This window comes from Styela clava, chromosome 12 (genome assembly GCF_964204865.1).
Source record: "Styela clava chromosome 12, kaStyClav1.hap1.2, whole genome shotgun sequence".
In the NCBI taxonomy this organism is placed as follows: Eukaryota; Metazoa; Chordata; class Ascidiacea; order Stolidobranchia; family Styelidae; genus Styela; species Styela clava.
The window spans coordinates 17,884,663-17,901,172 of NC_135261.1; the positions used below are offsets into that span (position 1 = coordinate 17,884,663).

General features: G+C 34.1%; 1 protein-coding gene across 1 annotated transcript; it reads left to right on the top strand.

The window, feature by feature from the left end:
- Positions 1-1,103: 1,103 nt before the first annotated feature.
- Positions 1,104-13,106, top strand: LOC120329349 (NADPH--cytochrome P450 reductase-like). The gene is made up of 14 exons (XM_039395951.2): positions 1,104-1,342; positions 1,715-1,778; positions 2,182-2,299; positions 2,878-3,038; positions 3,863-3,987; positions 4,595-4,789; positions 5,904-6,020; positions 6,558-6,676; positions 7,989-8,170; positions 8,246-8,395; positions 8,521-8,669; positions 9,504-9,704; positions 10,387-10,530; positions 11,445-13,106. The coding sequence occupies exons 1-14, from the start codon at positions 1,164-1,166 to the stop codon at positions 11,587-11,589; spliced, it is 2,049 nt and encodes a 682-aa protein (XP_039251885.2). The 5' UTR covers positions 1,104-1,163; the 3' UTR covers positions 11,590-13,106.
- Positions 13,107-16,510: the final 3,404 nt, after the last annotated feature.

Genomic DNA, 16,510 nt, shown 5'->3' on the forward strand with positions numbered 1-16,510 from the left:
TAAATCAATTCACATGAAGTATTAACTATAGTACAAGGCCAACCAAGTTAAGCAATCTAAGTAAAATACAATCTAAAGAACAAGAACGAAACAGTTAAAACATGCAATGAAATATAATGTAATGTTCAGAGCGTACGCTCAAATTCGTGACATGATTACAAATGACTTACAGACTTATGACGATTGCAGTATTGCAACACATACTAGCAAGTTAGTATGAATGAGTAGTTATCGTTTTGCTACGCAGGATTTGTCATAGCAAGGTCACAGGACAGATCTCGGAAATCTTTATTTATTTTAAATATACATTTGATTTGATAACATTGCCGGGATGACATACAGCGTTATCGGCGCGGGTGATGTGTCTGTCAGTCTGTGTGTGTGTAGGTACCGTAGGTCAGTACCGGTACCGTATGACCGTAGGTATTCTACTTTGGAGTCGTCAAAATACCGTACTGTCACCTCAAAGTACCGTACCAGTGCTCCAAGATACAGAGAAAGGGTCTAGCGAAGTAAACACTGCAAGTGGTTGAATAATGCCAAACTAAATAGTGATATAGTGATGCCGAACAAAAATTTGTGAATCAAAAATACCGGCAAAATTTTAACTATTTTTTTATATAAAGGTCTGTATCAGCGGAACACTATACCAGTATACCCTATTTGGCATGGGACATTGACTACTGAGTGGATTTGATTTTATCAGAATGCATCTGTCAAAAATTTCATTGCTCGCCAGAAAGACTTTATTTTAAAAACATAAAAATTTGACATCACATTTCTGTTTAGCGTTATTCATGCAGTTTCGGTGGTATTTTCACGTCTCATTTAAGGCTGTAAGGCTAGACCCGAGATACAATAGGTACAATAGGTACAATAGGTATCATTTTTATCCTCTGGTGATATGATACAGTCAGCTGGTTTCAGACGCGATTCCAAAATTGCAAGAGTCTGAAGAGAGTAGGTTTCACTATACTCCAGTACTCTGATACTGCTATATGAATGAGTAAACTTGCATTCTTTTCTCTTCGCAAATTATTAACGATATATCACTGTATCAAAAAGATATGAATAATATATATTATACTGATATATCAAACAGGTCTTAAACAGGTTAATACAAATATTTAACATTACTAATTAGTTGTTTGAATTCTTATCAAATGGACCCTGAAACTAACGCTGCTGATGATGCTACTATGCCGAAAGATTCTTCAGCACCATTAATATCAACTTTAGATTTTTTTTTACTGAGTGCTCTGATTGGATTCGGAGTTTACTGGTTCTTTTTCCGTCGTGATAACTCTATTAAAGATGACGAATTTCGAAAGCTCTCTGTCGTGTAAGTCGGATTGAATTCAATTAGCTAACTTACATACTGTACATCTGAGAATACCAATTCTGGTTACAATTATATACTGTATATGTTTATAATTTTTTTTTATCCAATTGTGAGTAATGGACTGGTCAAGCTTATGTGTCTAACTACCTTATATCTTTATTGACAATTCTTAGGGTCATTGAATCGGGCTATAAAGTATGCATGTTTTGCATGTGTTTATACAGACATTCGAAAATTAATTATATTTGGTATAGTGAGTTCTTAATAACTTTAGGAATATTCTCAGTTTGAAAGTTTTTTCATATCCTTTTTTTGCTTCTATTCAAGTTTGAACTACAGTTAATATTACAAAATGAAACTATATTTTCACAGCCAACCAACACTCACTCGAACAGATTCTTTCATGGATGGGTTTATATCACGAATGAAAAAAGGCGTAAGTGTATTTTTACTGTGTAAAATTTTGCATTAAATATGATTGAAGTGAGAAATTGACAAAGAAATTTTTCGTAAATAATGATTCCATTATAAATATGGTAAATTTTAGGTATCAAATAGTGATTTAATTCATCTTAAGTTCTTAAACAATAAAGAACTTTTGGATAGCATGGCTTTTAATTTATTTGTTGAAACTAAACTAATCTGGGAACATCCCTAATTTCAAACAGAGATATTTTGGACCGCTCATTAAATTTAAAAAAAACATGAAAATAATATTAATAAGACTGGACTACTGTGCGACTTGAAAACCATTGCCTCATTTTACATACCGGTATATAGTTCTGAGATTTCATTTTTATTTCTTTGTATTTCCTAACCTGATTTCCTCTCTATTTTAGGGTCGAAACATAGCAATATTCTATGGATCACAAACTGGTACGGCTGAAGAATTTGCTGGTAGATTGATGAAAGATGCTCAAAGATATGGAATGAAAGCTTTAGTTCTTGATCCAGAAGGTAACATCTTGGTTTTCCATTGTTTTTTCATAGTTGATAATGTTTCAATTGATTCCCGAATGAATTAGAGTGTGATATAGGCTGTTTATGTATGCTGGAATGATCTTTATGTTCTTGAAAACGTGATTAGTACCTTTTTGAATCGAGTGCATAGTGGTATTCGAGCAATCAGTTGTTTAGTGGATTTTCATTTTTTTAAATGTCTGTTTGCCAAGTACACCCTCTTTTTCGCCTTACATATTGTATGAAGATGATAGATTCTCCGAGAGTAGATTTTCTGTTATAACCAGAAAGGAAATTATTACCATACTTTAATCCAAAGTTATGTTAGGTGTGACTGGCAAATATAGGTGATAAAATTCAAAATATGGTACCGGTAAGTGCAATTTGAAAAAGCTATATTTTTAGCAGTTTAGATTTAAACTGAAGTTTTGAAAAAAGTTGCAATTTTTTAAATAGCAGGATATATATTCTAAATTGTGTGACGCTGAAAATAAGTGGGAGGATAAAAATTGATGAACTTTTTAATTATTTTTTTTTAGGTTTGTGAATAATTTTGTATCTTATGATTTACTTAGAATGTAGCATGGATCAACTGCCTGAAGTTATCAACATAGAAAAATCTCTTGCTATATTTTGTATGGCCACATATGGGGAAGGTGATCCAACTGACAATGCCCAAGATTTTTATGAATGGTTGGAAAATTGTGACGAAGATTTGAAGGGAATGAAATTTGCGGTAAGATTTATAAGAAGGTACTCCCGTATGTGTACCAGGTTAGGGTTAGGCCATAATTTTATTCCGATTTTTCTTATTTTAGTTCTATTACGAGTTCGGGTACTGTCTGTCTTAGCCAAGTGAATATCCTCCTGCCCATAGGTTTCAGTCCCTTTACACAACTTGATGTAAAATAGGTGAACAAAATTAGTTACCTCCATATTGGTACCCATACTTCTGGAGCGCCTATAAGAATAATATGGATTATTTTTTTACTTGAAAATGTTACCAGTTGGATTTTTAGTTTTGTAATAATTTGAAAAATATCAGTCAATAAAAACCTTTCTATGTCACTGGATTGATAATCATAAATGCTTCGTGATGGAATTTCTGTTATCAAGTTTGTTGGCGGAAATTTGCTCATTTTCGTTTCTCCTTATTCCTGGTATTGATGAACAAGGATATCCTGGTTTCTAGTCATAAGTGACGCACTGCACACAATGATTGATTGTTATGGGAAAGTCGCTAGTTATTATTTAATTACTGAGCTAATTGATGTGACTATTAGCCCATCATGATGATACCAATAACAATTTCTTATTGGAGTACCATTTTCAGCTATTTTTTCTTTTTTTAGTTTTCTTTTTTGGGAAATATTTCTAATTTGTTGCACTGAGTGAGTCAATTTTTATTGGCAAAACACTAATTCGGAATATCTGAATTGCTAAAGAATCGTCATTTCCTTGTTTGAATTTCATCAAAATTTATAAAGGCCAATTTCTCTATAAATTTGAATGATACAGTGAGTAAAATATAGTTTATTGCAATCATGATTATTTGTTCAGGTGTTTGGTCTTGGAAATCGTACATATGAACATTACAATTCCATGGCCAAATTTGTTGACAAACGTCTCGAGGAACTGGGCGGAGAACGGGTTTATCCTCTTGGTTTGGGTGACGATGATGCCAAGTAAGTCTCTCATTCAAAACTCCGTCAAAATATTAAAATCCTGTCTTTTTCGCTCTCTTTCCGTAGCGTCCGCTATTCATAAAACTTTCTCTTGCTTAAATTGCTAACATTTGAAGCTGTTGTATATTGAATAATTTAAAATTTGAAATATTTAGTCAAATCTTATTTTCTTTAAAATGAAATTAACATTAATCAAGGTGAGAAAATGCAAGTTTTAAAAGGGGGCTAAATTTTGGCCACATATGCTTTCAACTCAGATCACACTCAGACCAAAAATTTTGATGTTTTTATTCCAGTGCTAAAATTATTATCTTATCTTTCTTATTTTTATTATTATTATCTTTTAAAGAATCTTGATTTTTCAGCAGCAAATGTAAGCATTGTATCTTTTTTCCTGGTAGTATTGAATTGAAATCTCCAATCAGCATTTACTGGCGGGTAATCCTGTATAGTTCTGGTAGCTTTTGGCAATTTGGTAGTTGCTTGTAAATTTCCCAGCAACCAGTTTTTTTTAGTCCTAGGTTAGCACCCTAAACCTTGTTCGAGCAGTTCTCCTAAACAATAGTATTGAAAAATGTTGATATTATAATCAACTCTTTCAATTCAGCATTGAAGAAGATTTTGTGACGTGGAAAGAAGGTTTTTGGCCAGCAGTTTGTCAAAATCTTGGTGTAGAATCATCTGGGGAAGATGTTTCTTTCCGTGCTTATACTTTAACTGTTCATGACACTGATGTATTAAACATGGAAACTGTTTACACAGGGGAAGTTGCCAGAATCAAGTCTTATAAGAATCAAAGACCGTAAGTTAGATTGCTTTCTTGATTTTCTTCATGTTTTGTCATGAACATTATTTTGCCATGGAAACGATATCATGTCATGAATCGATTGTTAGCCTTTTTGCGATTTAGAATTGTTCATGTAAGCATTGTCTACTATGTTGTTTAGCATTGAACTCAAATCTGTAAAACGCATATGAAACAAAAAACTGTTTCACAATCCCATACGCAACATGGACTGGTAACCGGACGAGAGGCCGTGTTACGCAATGTCATCAAGTTGTCTTATCTGCTTTCTTCTCCCCCTGAAAAAATAGGAAAAAACAATTCTGAAGACTACTAAAATGCTTAACTCGTTATTATAAAACCTAAACTATTTATTTCCCTCTTAGAATGAAATAAGCCTTAGTTTTAGTTTTTTTCGTTGTCCATGTATTTACAGTGAAATGCCCAAATAAGTACACTGAATACATTCTGCAATTTTCCCTTTTGTTTATTCCATGACAAAGAGTGTTAATTAGATCATTGTTCATATGATGAGTATTTAACATATTGATAATGTTATTTCATTTTGTCCTATAATGCAACAAAATCATGATATGTAACAATTTGGCTGCTCCAGAAGTGTATGTACCAATATGGAGGTGTCGCCTACTTTACATCAAGTTGTGTAAAGGGATAGAAACCATGGACAGGGGGTAATATTCACTTTGGCACAGACAGTCCCCGAACTCGTAATAGAACTAAAATAAGGAAAAACTGGAATAAAATTATGGCCTAACCCTAACCTGGTACACATGCTACGAGAGTATCACAATTTGCACATTATCACTTGCAAGCTCAGGTTGACAGCATTCTACAAATGTAACAAGTTTATACAGCAAGATAAAGTACAAGGGCACCTTTATTTCATTTAAACATGACCTATATCTTTGTGTACAAACCACAAATACTGAGCCCTGTGTGGCATTAACATTTTCTTATTTGAACCAGCCGTGACGATGTGTAATTCAAACTTCATTAGGAATGGCACAATGATGTTAGATACACATATTATGTTTGGTTTTATCATACCAATAAGACTGAATCGTAGATAATACTTGAATAGATCGTATCTTAATTTGCCTATTCTTTTCAGACCATATGATTCGAAAAATCCATATCTTTCTCCTATTAATGTAAATAGAGAATTGCACAATGGTGGTGACAGGTCATGTATGCATATTGAATTTGATATCACGGATACACGTATAAGGTAACCGGCACGTGCCTCAATTTTATTTATTTAGTGACGACTTTGTTGATTTAGATTTTTGTAGGAAACTTCAGGAGAATTATATCTTGTAGCCTATTTATTCGAAATGCCCTATTTAATGGTTTTCTAACTTTTAACTGAAAATTTCTGGATTTTTTTTACAATAAAATCGAAAAGGCTTCAAAATTGTCTTTTCTGAACATAGGCAATTTGAATGAGCAAGCCCTTGGTTTCAAAGGTTGTCTCACAAGCCAGAAACATTATCAAAACAATTTTTTAACATTTCTTTAAAGTGTAAAAGTGTTGTTTTTTTTACAGACACAGTGCATATTTATGCATAATCAATATATGTACATACAATGTACTTGTATCTTAGGCTATGTTATATCATGCAATAAAAATTTAATAAGGGAAGAATTTCAGAGCCTATATCAATCAATTTAATGCGTTCAACTGCTTTGTAGTAAGCTCTTGTTTCTATTCATTTGTGTTGCAAACTTGAAATATCATGTAGGCTATATTATTTTTCTATGTCAGATATGAGACAGGAGACCATGTAGCTGTTTATCCAGTCAATGATACAACGATCGTTGAAGCTATCGGAAAGAGAGTTGGAATAGATCTTGATACTATTTTTTCACTGAATAATCTTGATGGTAGGCTGATTTTTAAATCACCATCTGGGTGCTAATATAGTTTTTCAGTGAACTTGTTGCTACGAACTATTTCATGACTCCTCGAGGTTTTTTTATGTAAGAATTTAAAAACAACTGGAGAGTTTAAAATTACAGCTTTAGTTAAAAATCACTTTATTGGATCGATGTATAAATGAATTCTGATGTTCGTGTCATAATATTGAATATTCATATCAATATTTAATTTCTGTCTCAATCAGGGCTGCGCAGCTAAGTTAAAATCTCAATGGTTCCTACTCCAGAACTTCATTTTTACACCCTGTAGCTGGGGCTCAGCCCCACAGCCATCAGGGTTTTTATATGACCACTAACAATAATCCTTCACCCAAATGCAGTTTTGCAGAAGCAGGACTCAAAAGCACCATATTGGGATTTCATATTTAGGAATCAAATTTTGAATATATAAATTCAACTTTTTAAAACAGTGTTAAAATTAAAAGTTAGAAATTAAATTTAAGAAAATTATAAGCTGGAAAGGATCTGGCTTCAGCTCCAACAAAACACCACGGCTTCAGGGCTTTGGGTCCAGCTCCTCCGGCACTGGTCTAAATACTAATGATCAGAAATTTATACTATTATACAAGGGTATAATATTATATGTTTAATACAGTTCGCTGATAAACGATTTTATACCAGGAAGTTCCTTCTTTCTACCTCTTTAACTTGGTATGTTCCTGGTAATGCTGGGGGATAATAGAAATTTACTGTTTTGTTCTTTATTTGTGGTAAAAAATTATATAGCTTTATATTTGTTCGCAGGATATCATATCTTATTACACAGTTTATATTAGGGTAGCTGAGACATAAAATTTATATAAAAATAAAAATCTGATTTCAGATTAATCTGCTCAGAATAAGAAAGCCAATAAGGCAGCTTATTTCTATGGGAAAAAACGGCCTCTCATCAGTTACCATGTCCATGTTGGGTTTGAAATCAGTTGCTATTGATGGTGGAGGAAGCTGTAGTCGACCAGCGGTTATGTTAACCATCCAATGGCAGCAAAGAATCTAGCAATCATTCGCATATATTTATACTATAATGTTTCAAGCCTATGAACCATGCAGGGTAATCATGAGCACGATGACGAGCATATCCTTAACGCTTAGCATGATGCGCCGCTCGCTGGGTTACCACATAACCACTAATTTACAGTTGATTCAATTACGCAAACCCCATCTAATGGTATTTCATGCTTCAATTTTGGTACATACTTCTTCACGAGGTTTCTATATTGTGCCTGCCATATATGAATAACTGTCTTACATTTTTCAGAGGAATCGAACAAAAAGCATCCGTTTCCTTGCCCAACGTCTTATCGCACTGCTTTAACTCACTATCTTGATATTATCCATCCACCACGAACAAATGTCATCCATGAACTTATTGATTACTGCTCTGACGAAAAAGACAAGGATTTTCTGAAGTCATTATCCGACCCCACTCCAGAAGGAAAGGTGGGTAATAATGATACAAACAGTGGGTAAGGTCACGACCTCAGTTATTTTCTAATTGTTCTTTTTATGAAACAGAAAAAGTATCAAGAGTGGGTAGTGGATTCGAGACGTAACATTCTGGCTGTTTTAGAAGAAGTACCTTCCTGTATGCCTGCTATGGATCATTTGTGTGAATTGATGCCAAGATTACAAGCTCGATATTATTCTATCGCTAGTTCTCCCAAGGTAATTTTTTTTTTGTCAATTTTCCTTGAAAGAGGTTGGGGGCCACTGAAATAGTTTAAAACATTAGTTATAATGTTTATATTAATAAGGTCTGAGATTCCATTACAAAAATATTTTTATCGCAGGCTCATCCAACAAGCATTCATATTTGTGCAATCGTAGTGGAATACACATCAAAAGCTAATCGGCTTATCAAAGGTGTTGCCACATCTTATCTCAAAGATAAGATTCCTGCTGGTGAAATGAAACATCATGTACCTGTCTATGTCAGAAAGTAAGAATTTTTTGAACTATTGTGTTAGGATAACTTTCTGAGTTCCTTTTTTATAAGTATTATACTGAGGAATCATAACAGAAAAAAATATTTCTAAACTATTTTTCCTTTGTATTTACTACTTCATAACAGCTTTTCTGGTAGTAACATGACTGCTTAGAATCTTGTGTCACTTAACGTTTAAAGTACCCATCTGGCATTCGCAAACACTCACTCAAAAGTCACGGCCTCACGTAACTTACTCTGAGATGAGTTCTTGTTACATGGCTGAGTGGGCTAGCTCAAAAAGTACTCACCTGGTGCTTTCATTCGCAAATACTCAAAAGTCGCAGCTTCATGTAACTTGCTCAGAGATGAGTTCTTGCTACTTCTGAGTGGGTTATCTGGATTTTAACTTGTGGGATCTTTCCCAAAAAATACTCACCTACAAAAGCACTCACTGTATAAGAGTTTTATACCAATAAAAATTAGAGATAATATATGTATAAGTGGGGCTCCCGAAGTATGCGAACCAAGATGGCGGACATCGGAATGTAATATGTGTACTAGGTTAGGGTTAGGCCATAATTTTAGGTATAAATACTACGGGAGGCTCTTGGCTAGTCTTCGAACTGATAATAGGACTAAAATAAGGAAAATTGGAAAAAAAATTATCGCCTAACCCTAACCTGTTACCCATGTTATGTTCCGATGTCCGCCATCTTGGTTCGCATACTTCGGGAGCACCGTATAAGTACTAGGGGAATTTCTCCACTTTTATATATAGGGATGGATGTATCTGTATGTTTACAATCACAGAGTAACTCGAATCTGTCAAACTCATTTTTATTTTAGGTCCCAATTTCGTCTGCCGTTCAAAGTGTCTCATCCTGTTATGTTAATTGGTCCTGGAACTGGACTTGCTCCATTCATTGGATTCATTCAAGATCGTGCTTATCACAAGAAAAATGGGAAAGATGTCGGTGACACAATTCTTTATACAGGTTTCAGGAAAAAAGCTGAAGATTATATATATCAAAAAGAACTTGAAGCTTGGTATGTTGAATTTATTGTGGCATTAATTTTATGTGAATTTAAATTTTTTTTTTAATATGATTCTAAATTATTGGTTGCGAATGCTTCTCTTGGGATTGGCTAAAGTTAGATAATTGGTTTAAATTGGAAAATAAAGCAATTTAGCAGCATTTTCATGAATTTAGGATTCTAAAAATAGTTTTCATTGATAAAATTTGATACAAAATCATACTTATCTCAGTTCAATTCACTTTGTAAGAAGAATATGGCACACCATTCCAAAAACACTGCATTCTTGTGCCTAAAATAACTTTATAATAAAGAATCAGAATATTTCATGTAAATCTGACAGTTATAGGGGATATCAAAAATCTACTTTTTTAATGACGTATTCCCAACACTCACCTAGCACAATGCGCAAATTGCAAAAAAAATTATGATATGACTTTCACCTATATAAATGGGTACTCCCGTAGTGTGTGTAACAGGTTAGGGTTAGGCCGTAATTTTATGCCTTATTTTAGTTCTATTACGAGTTTGGGGTCTGTGTTAGCCAAGTGAATATACCCCCTGCCCATAGGTTTCAGTCCATTTACACAACTTGATGTAAAGTAGGCGAACAAAATTAGTTACCTCCATATTGGTACACACACTTCTGGAGCGCCTATGAAAGACCACATCTTATTGACATTATGTTATTTAGGAAAGAGGAAGGAGTTCTAAGTGAATTACATGTTGCTTTTTCACGAGATGGACCAAAAAAGGTGTATGTTCAACATTTATTGATGGAAAATAAAGAATCGGTTTGGAAATTGATTTCTTCACAAGGGCATATTTATGTCTGCGGGTACGTATTGTTGGTCTGATTTAAAAGAGCGATATTTTAGTTAATGCTAATCTGATATTGACAAATTTTACTCGCTATTTGTTTTATTTTCAAAAATTCAAATATCCAGATTATGTAAATAGACAGGAAAAGAAAATTCTAGATCAGGGGTGTGTAACCTTCAATACAGAAGGGCCAGATGCAAATAACTCAGTAAGACCTTGGGCCCTACCTTTAACTAACATAGGCCATCTAGTAGTTGCAAGCAAATTTTGGTTATTGATCCTATCACATGCGGCATTGTGCTAGCTGTTAGGGCATGGTAACGTCATAGATAATAAATTGGACTCAGGTATAGACTTTGCAACATAAAAGAATTCGAATTGCTTACACAAACCTGATTAAACTAAATTAAAAATTCGTTTCGCTGGCAGCAATATTGGGACTTCTCTACAGGCCGCACAATTATTCCTAATGGGTTGCATTTGGCCTGCGGACAGCAGGTTGCACACCCCCGTTCTAAAGTGTTATTAAATAGCGCAAGACGAGATTTCCATCATGTTTGTAATTAATTTACTTGCTCAACTTTCCAATAATGATCGGTTTCTGTGAGGTCATGGATCCCAAAACCAGTAATTATGTTATACAACGATAATTTCTCACTCAGAACAAGGCCCTGCGTAAGCCGCTGATATATGTAGGAAGTGTTTATTTTTGGAATGACCCAATTCTTTCTGGTTCGGCATTGCCTACCCAATTTATTACAATCTGGGTGAGGTGGTGGGTGTGGGATTTGAACCTGAGACATGTAGTTTGCGACTGCCATTGTGCTCTAATGCGATCGACTACCTATATTATAATATATTTTTTATTCAAATACTTCAATAATTGAGAAGTACTAATTTTATGACAACTGAATAAACTTTCATTATCAGTGATGCAAGACACATGGCCAGAGATGTTCATGACACTATTATAGCCATTGTGAGAGATTGTGGTGGGAAGACGGAACAGCAAGCATCTGATTTTGTACGTGGACTGCAGAACAAAGGTCGTTACTCAGCTGATGTTTGGAGTTAATTAGAATGAAACTGTAAAAACTTGATGCAGTTATAGACTTTATTATAATAAACACTGAAATAATTCTTAGGTAGAGGTTATTATAAAAAAAAATGACATTCGCAAAGTAAAGCTTCCCTATAATTGGAAATATCTTTGGGTATTTGTACGATTTTTACAAAATCCGAAGATAGTGTTGGAACGAGATATTCATGGGCCAAACTGTTGTGGTGTTTCTGCTGAATACTCACAACTTTATTTTTTTGCTTTTTAATAATTAGACAATTTCATGTTATTGAATAGGATATACTTTACCATTTTTTTTCAAATTGTGGACAGAATCATAAGATGTTGATGTTTTTATGTTGGAACAATTTGCATGTAACTCAGTTTCTGTGAAATATTTGTTTGATATGTTCCACTTTTCATTTGATACGGACTGTTTTTGTATCCCACATTAGACCATTAAATAAAGAACAATGAAAATTTGTTTCAGGAATTGTAGCAACAATACAAAATTTTTCGGTTAGATTGACGGTTTTTAAACTATTTTCTTAAAAATGAACTTCATTTCATGGAAATCCCTTATCTTTACTTGAAAAAAGGCATAGATATTTATATTCTTGATACTAGTACTACACGATTCGTGATTATTTTTTCAAAATTAAACTCTACGTATGTTTCAAATACTGAACATTTGTTCGGTTGAATTTGACTATGCATTGATAATATCAAATTCATATTTTATATCTGTTAATAATAGTCACATTTCGCTATGAATTCACATTTAAATTTAAAATTACAGTATCTATATAATGTTATAAACATCTATTTTTTTGTTCCTCAAAAACATCCACCAAATAGGTGTTGAGGATTTTGTGTAATCCACCTGCAGTTCGAAGATGATTTGTGGTAAACAGAGAATATTATGAATTTCTATATTGGTACATCATTTGATAAGTTCATCTTTCTAAATATAAAATTCTATATCTATGACTTATTTAAAGCAGTTAGGAGCACAGCGTATATTAAACGTTTATTGCAGTGGTTCTCAAACTTTTTGAAGCAGCGCCCCCTTTTTAGTACTTGTCAAGTCTCGCACCCACCTCAAAAATAACTGGCTAACAATAGGCTACAAATAACAGATAGTCAGGCAAATTTATCTTTTATTCAAAAAATATGTGGATGGAATCGCAATCTCTAAACAATAAAGAAATGTATATGTCCAAAAGATCAAATTTAACAAATATTTTAAGTTAGCTTCACGCGCACTCAAAAAATTTTCTACGCCCACATTGTGGGCCGCTCCCCACTGTTTGAGAATCACAGGTTTGGTTATGGTTGTTATTATGCTTATTCATAAAGTTAACATGATCATCACAGTTCGACTGGCCATTCATTTTTCAAACTGTTTTCTGTTGGAGGTTGACTTGCTCCTGGAAATTTTGAATCATAAATTTTTGATTGTTTCATGCTATCAATTATAATTACTTTGTATGTGCTATTTATGAAACTGTTATTAAAATTGCAATCAACGACTGGTTCGATTAAGATGGGAATAGCCACTACTAAAATTTATCTCACCACCGTGTGAAGACTGTAGAGCAGGAGTCAGTCGGCAACCTTTTGTCGATCGCTGGCCAAAATCAAGTCATGTTGCGAGTCATTGGCAGGCCGCACATCTTTTCAGAAAGTTGAAAATCGAACGGATGATACTTTTTATAATAAAAATTAAGCAGTGATACATCTCTCGAATAGAATATAGATTTATTTTCTGCGCCATTGAACCCTTTGCACTTAGCATCACTTTTCTGCACTTTGTTGCCATTTGTCTAATTATAGGCTCATTAAACTAGTAATTGTGAATTATATATATATTTACTTGTTAGGTTATAATATAATTTAGTCTACACGTGACTAACAATAAATTCTGTTACGTAAAGAATATAAACTCTAAAACAGCTGTTTTGTTACTATAATCCTGTGAAGTTTCGAGGGCCGGATTATATTACTCCGCGGGCCGTAGGTTGCCGACCCCTGCTGTAGAGGATCATTCACAAAAACAGTCACCGCAGGTGAAAGGAGTGGCAAAAACAGTCCTAATACCCTATGATTTAATGCTGAAATGCTAATTATACGAGAACTGGAATACGAAAGTCCGTCCGTCATTTATTACTCGGCAACATTGATGTTAAATTAGTTGACCAAACCGTGTGGCGAAACGGTATGAAGGCAGTTTCATAGAAATACCTCCTCGTTCTAGCTAAATAATCTCTCAGTTAAATTTTATTACTAATTTCAGTTAACAAGCGCAAGTCAATTAATGAAGACTGAAATTGCACTACCTAAATTTTAAGAAAAAATACATGTTCATTTCATGCGACCCATAGGTCTACATAGCCATTTAAAAGAAGACCTTTAGTAAAGGATGTTACTTTTCTCAAATACGAATGTCTTTGTTTACGATTGTTTTTGGTTGACGAATCTATGCATTTTTCTAACAAACAATTTACAAATGAATATTGTTGCAAACTGCTTGTCCAAGTTTAAACTCCCTTAGTTTAGTACAATTTTTATTTTCAGTCGAACATGGAGAGGCCAACCTTGAAGCTGAATACCTCGAACTCTCAAGCGACTGAGATTTAATACCCAATAACACCAACACAATAGTATACATTCATGCTACTTATTTTGCATCTAAATAGGGAAGAAATCGTTGCTGTTAATTTTCCTCGTATTATCCGCTTCAATTATGATTCCATTCCGGCCGTCGTCGGGTTCTTCGGACGTGTCTGCTTGAAAGGACTAGAGAATGCTACGCGCTGTTTCGGTATTTGTATCGGGTAATATCAACATGAGCAAAGCCCATCCACCGGAATTAAAAAAGTTTATGGATAAAAATTTGGATTCAAAGTTAAATGGTGGACGATCTGTTACGGATATATTGCTAGGTTTCGATCCTTTTATGAATCTAGTTGTGGATGGTGGAACAGAGCGCAGAAAAGATGGGACCACTGCACCTGTTGGAATGGTGGTCGTTCGTGGAAATTCGATATCAATGTTGGAAGCATTGGAACGGATACAATGATTTTATATTGAACTAATCGAAAACGACAAGAGAACCCGATACACCAATCCATGATTTGTGCATAGACTGCTATGGAACATTCAATCTATTTACCGAGCTTGTTTTTTTTAGTACAATTTTTTGTCACTGTGTCATTTTTTTTTGCAATGAAATTGAACTAGGCCTACAGCATCACCATTTTACGTCAGCGAGTGTTTTTAATTCCATAGTTTTGTAGGAAAAGCACTGTTGTGTTACATATACACGTTTCACATTTTAAATTTAATCTAAGAGTATTGCCCGATTTTATATCGTGTTTTTGTTTTATTGTGTTTTGACTGTTTTTGGTGGACGGGCACGTACTTGTACGTTTTTAACTTTTTTAATAAGTTATGCTCGTCCTCCAGGTCCTCTGTATTTTGTTTGTCCGTTTGTTGTTGGTTTGTGTTTTGTTTCTATAAGAGTGACCAAATAAAATTGATTGATTGAATTAGAAATTTTTTAAACATATATATTTCCGAAAGCGAGACGAACCTTCCTAACACCACAAATTGGCGTGGGAAAATAAAGACCATCAATTAAGCGAAGTACGGTACTCGCATGCAAATGTCAGTTTTTACGGCAAAAGAAGATGTACATATCATTTGTTGAATGCGAATTATATCGACAGTATGCCACACAACTATGGGCTTCGTATGGGAATTCCATACTAGTGATGGCAATATGACAAATAAAATATGAGTATTCATTAAAGTGAAAGGCCAAGTTAATTGCGAGTGAGTAGAGTAGACAATTACATATTGATTTGTAGCTCTGTGTCTTTTGCGAGAAACCTTTTTGCGTGATCCATTGATTTGACATAAATACAGCTTGTACAAATATCATATACTTGTACTTCGTTGCCGGTACGGTACCTTATTTGCCTGTACCGGTACCGTATGATTCAAATCGAATCTTTTCAACCTTGAAACTTAACCCTATCTTAGTCTATTTGCTAACGAACACTTTGCTTGGACTGAAATGTTTTCGCGCAAAAATACTTCCCGTGAGTGAGAAACCAACAGTCAAGTGTGCCGTCATGGTGTTGGAAGTGGCCGTCTGTAGCCTTGATTCAGGTTCAGAATTCAGATTGTGACTTGTGATTGCAGGATCAGGGTTGCCAGACCCCAGCGATCAAAAAAAGCCAAATCAAGACATAAAAAAGCCAACAATTTTACTAAGTACAAAAGCCCCATGATTTGTCAGATTTTAAGCCCTTGGCAACGTACCGTACTGATGATGATGTAGAGCCATCAGTTCATTCAGTGAGGCACACAAATAGAAAGTAAAGTTCCTATAGAACTGTAGAAAGTAAAATGAATATCAAGCGGACAGCATTATTTTACCATTCAATATATACAATACAGGGTGCTGCTTCAGTCTGTCAGAATGTAATATAAGTTACCTACATGTTTCTACTTAAACTTGTGATATACCTTAAAAAATTCTCCCGTTATCTTACTTTACTATTGAAAATATTTTCATTTTTAAAATTTATAAACCATCAATTTTATTAAAAAATTATCTAACCCCTTGCCGCTCACAGGTCTGCAGGTGGACCACTTATATCTAATTCAGTAATTTTAGCGTCGTTAATCACATCGTTACTGCAATTGCAGAATTAAACTAAAGCTCACATAAACCATATCAGGCATAATGAAAATTAAGTTAATACAACTATTTTTTCGGAAACAGAACGTAAAACAGACAAATAACTTGTAAAACTATAAAAAGGAGGAAATGTTTACAACCCTGCTTGAACATCTGTCTGAGCAGCTGCAGAAACTGCGATCATTTCTTATTGGGTATGTTTAAGAGTTGATGTAACAAACAAGG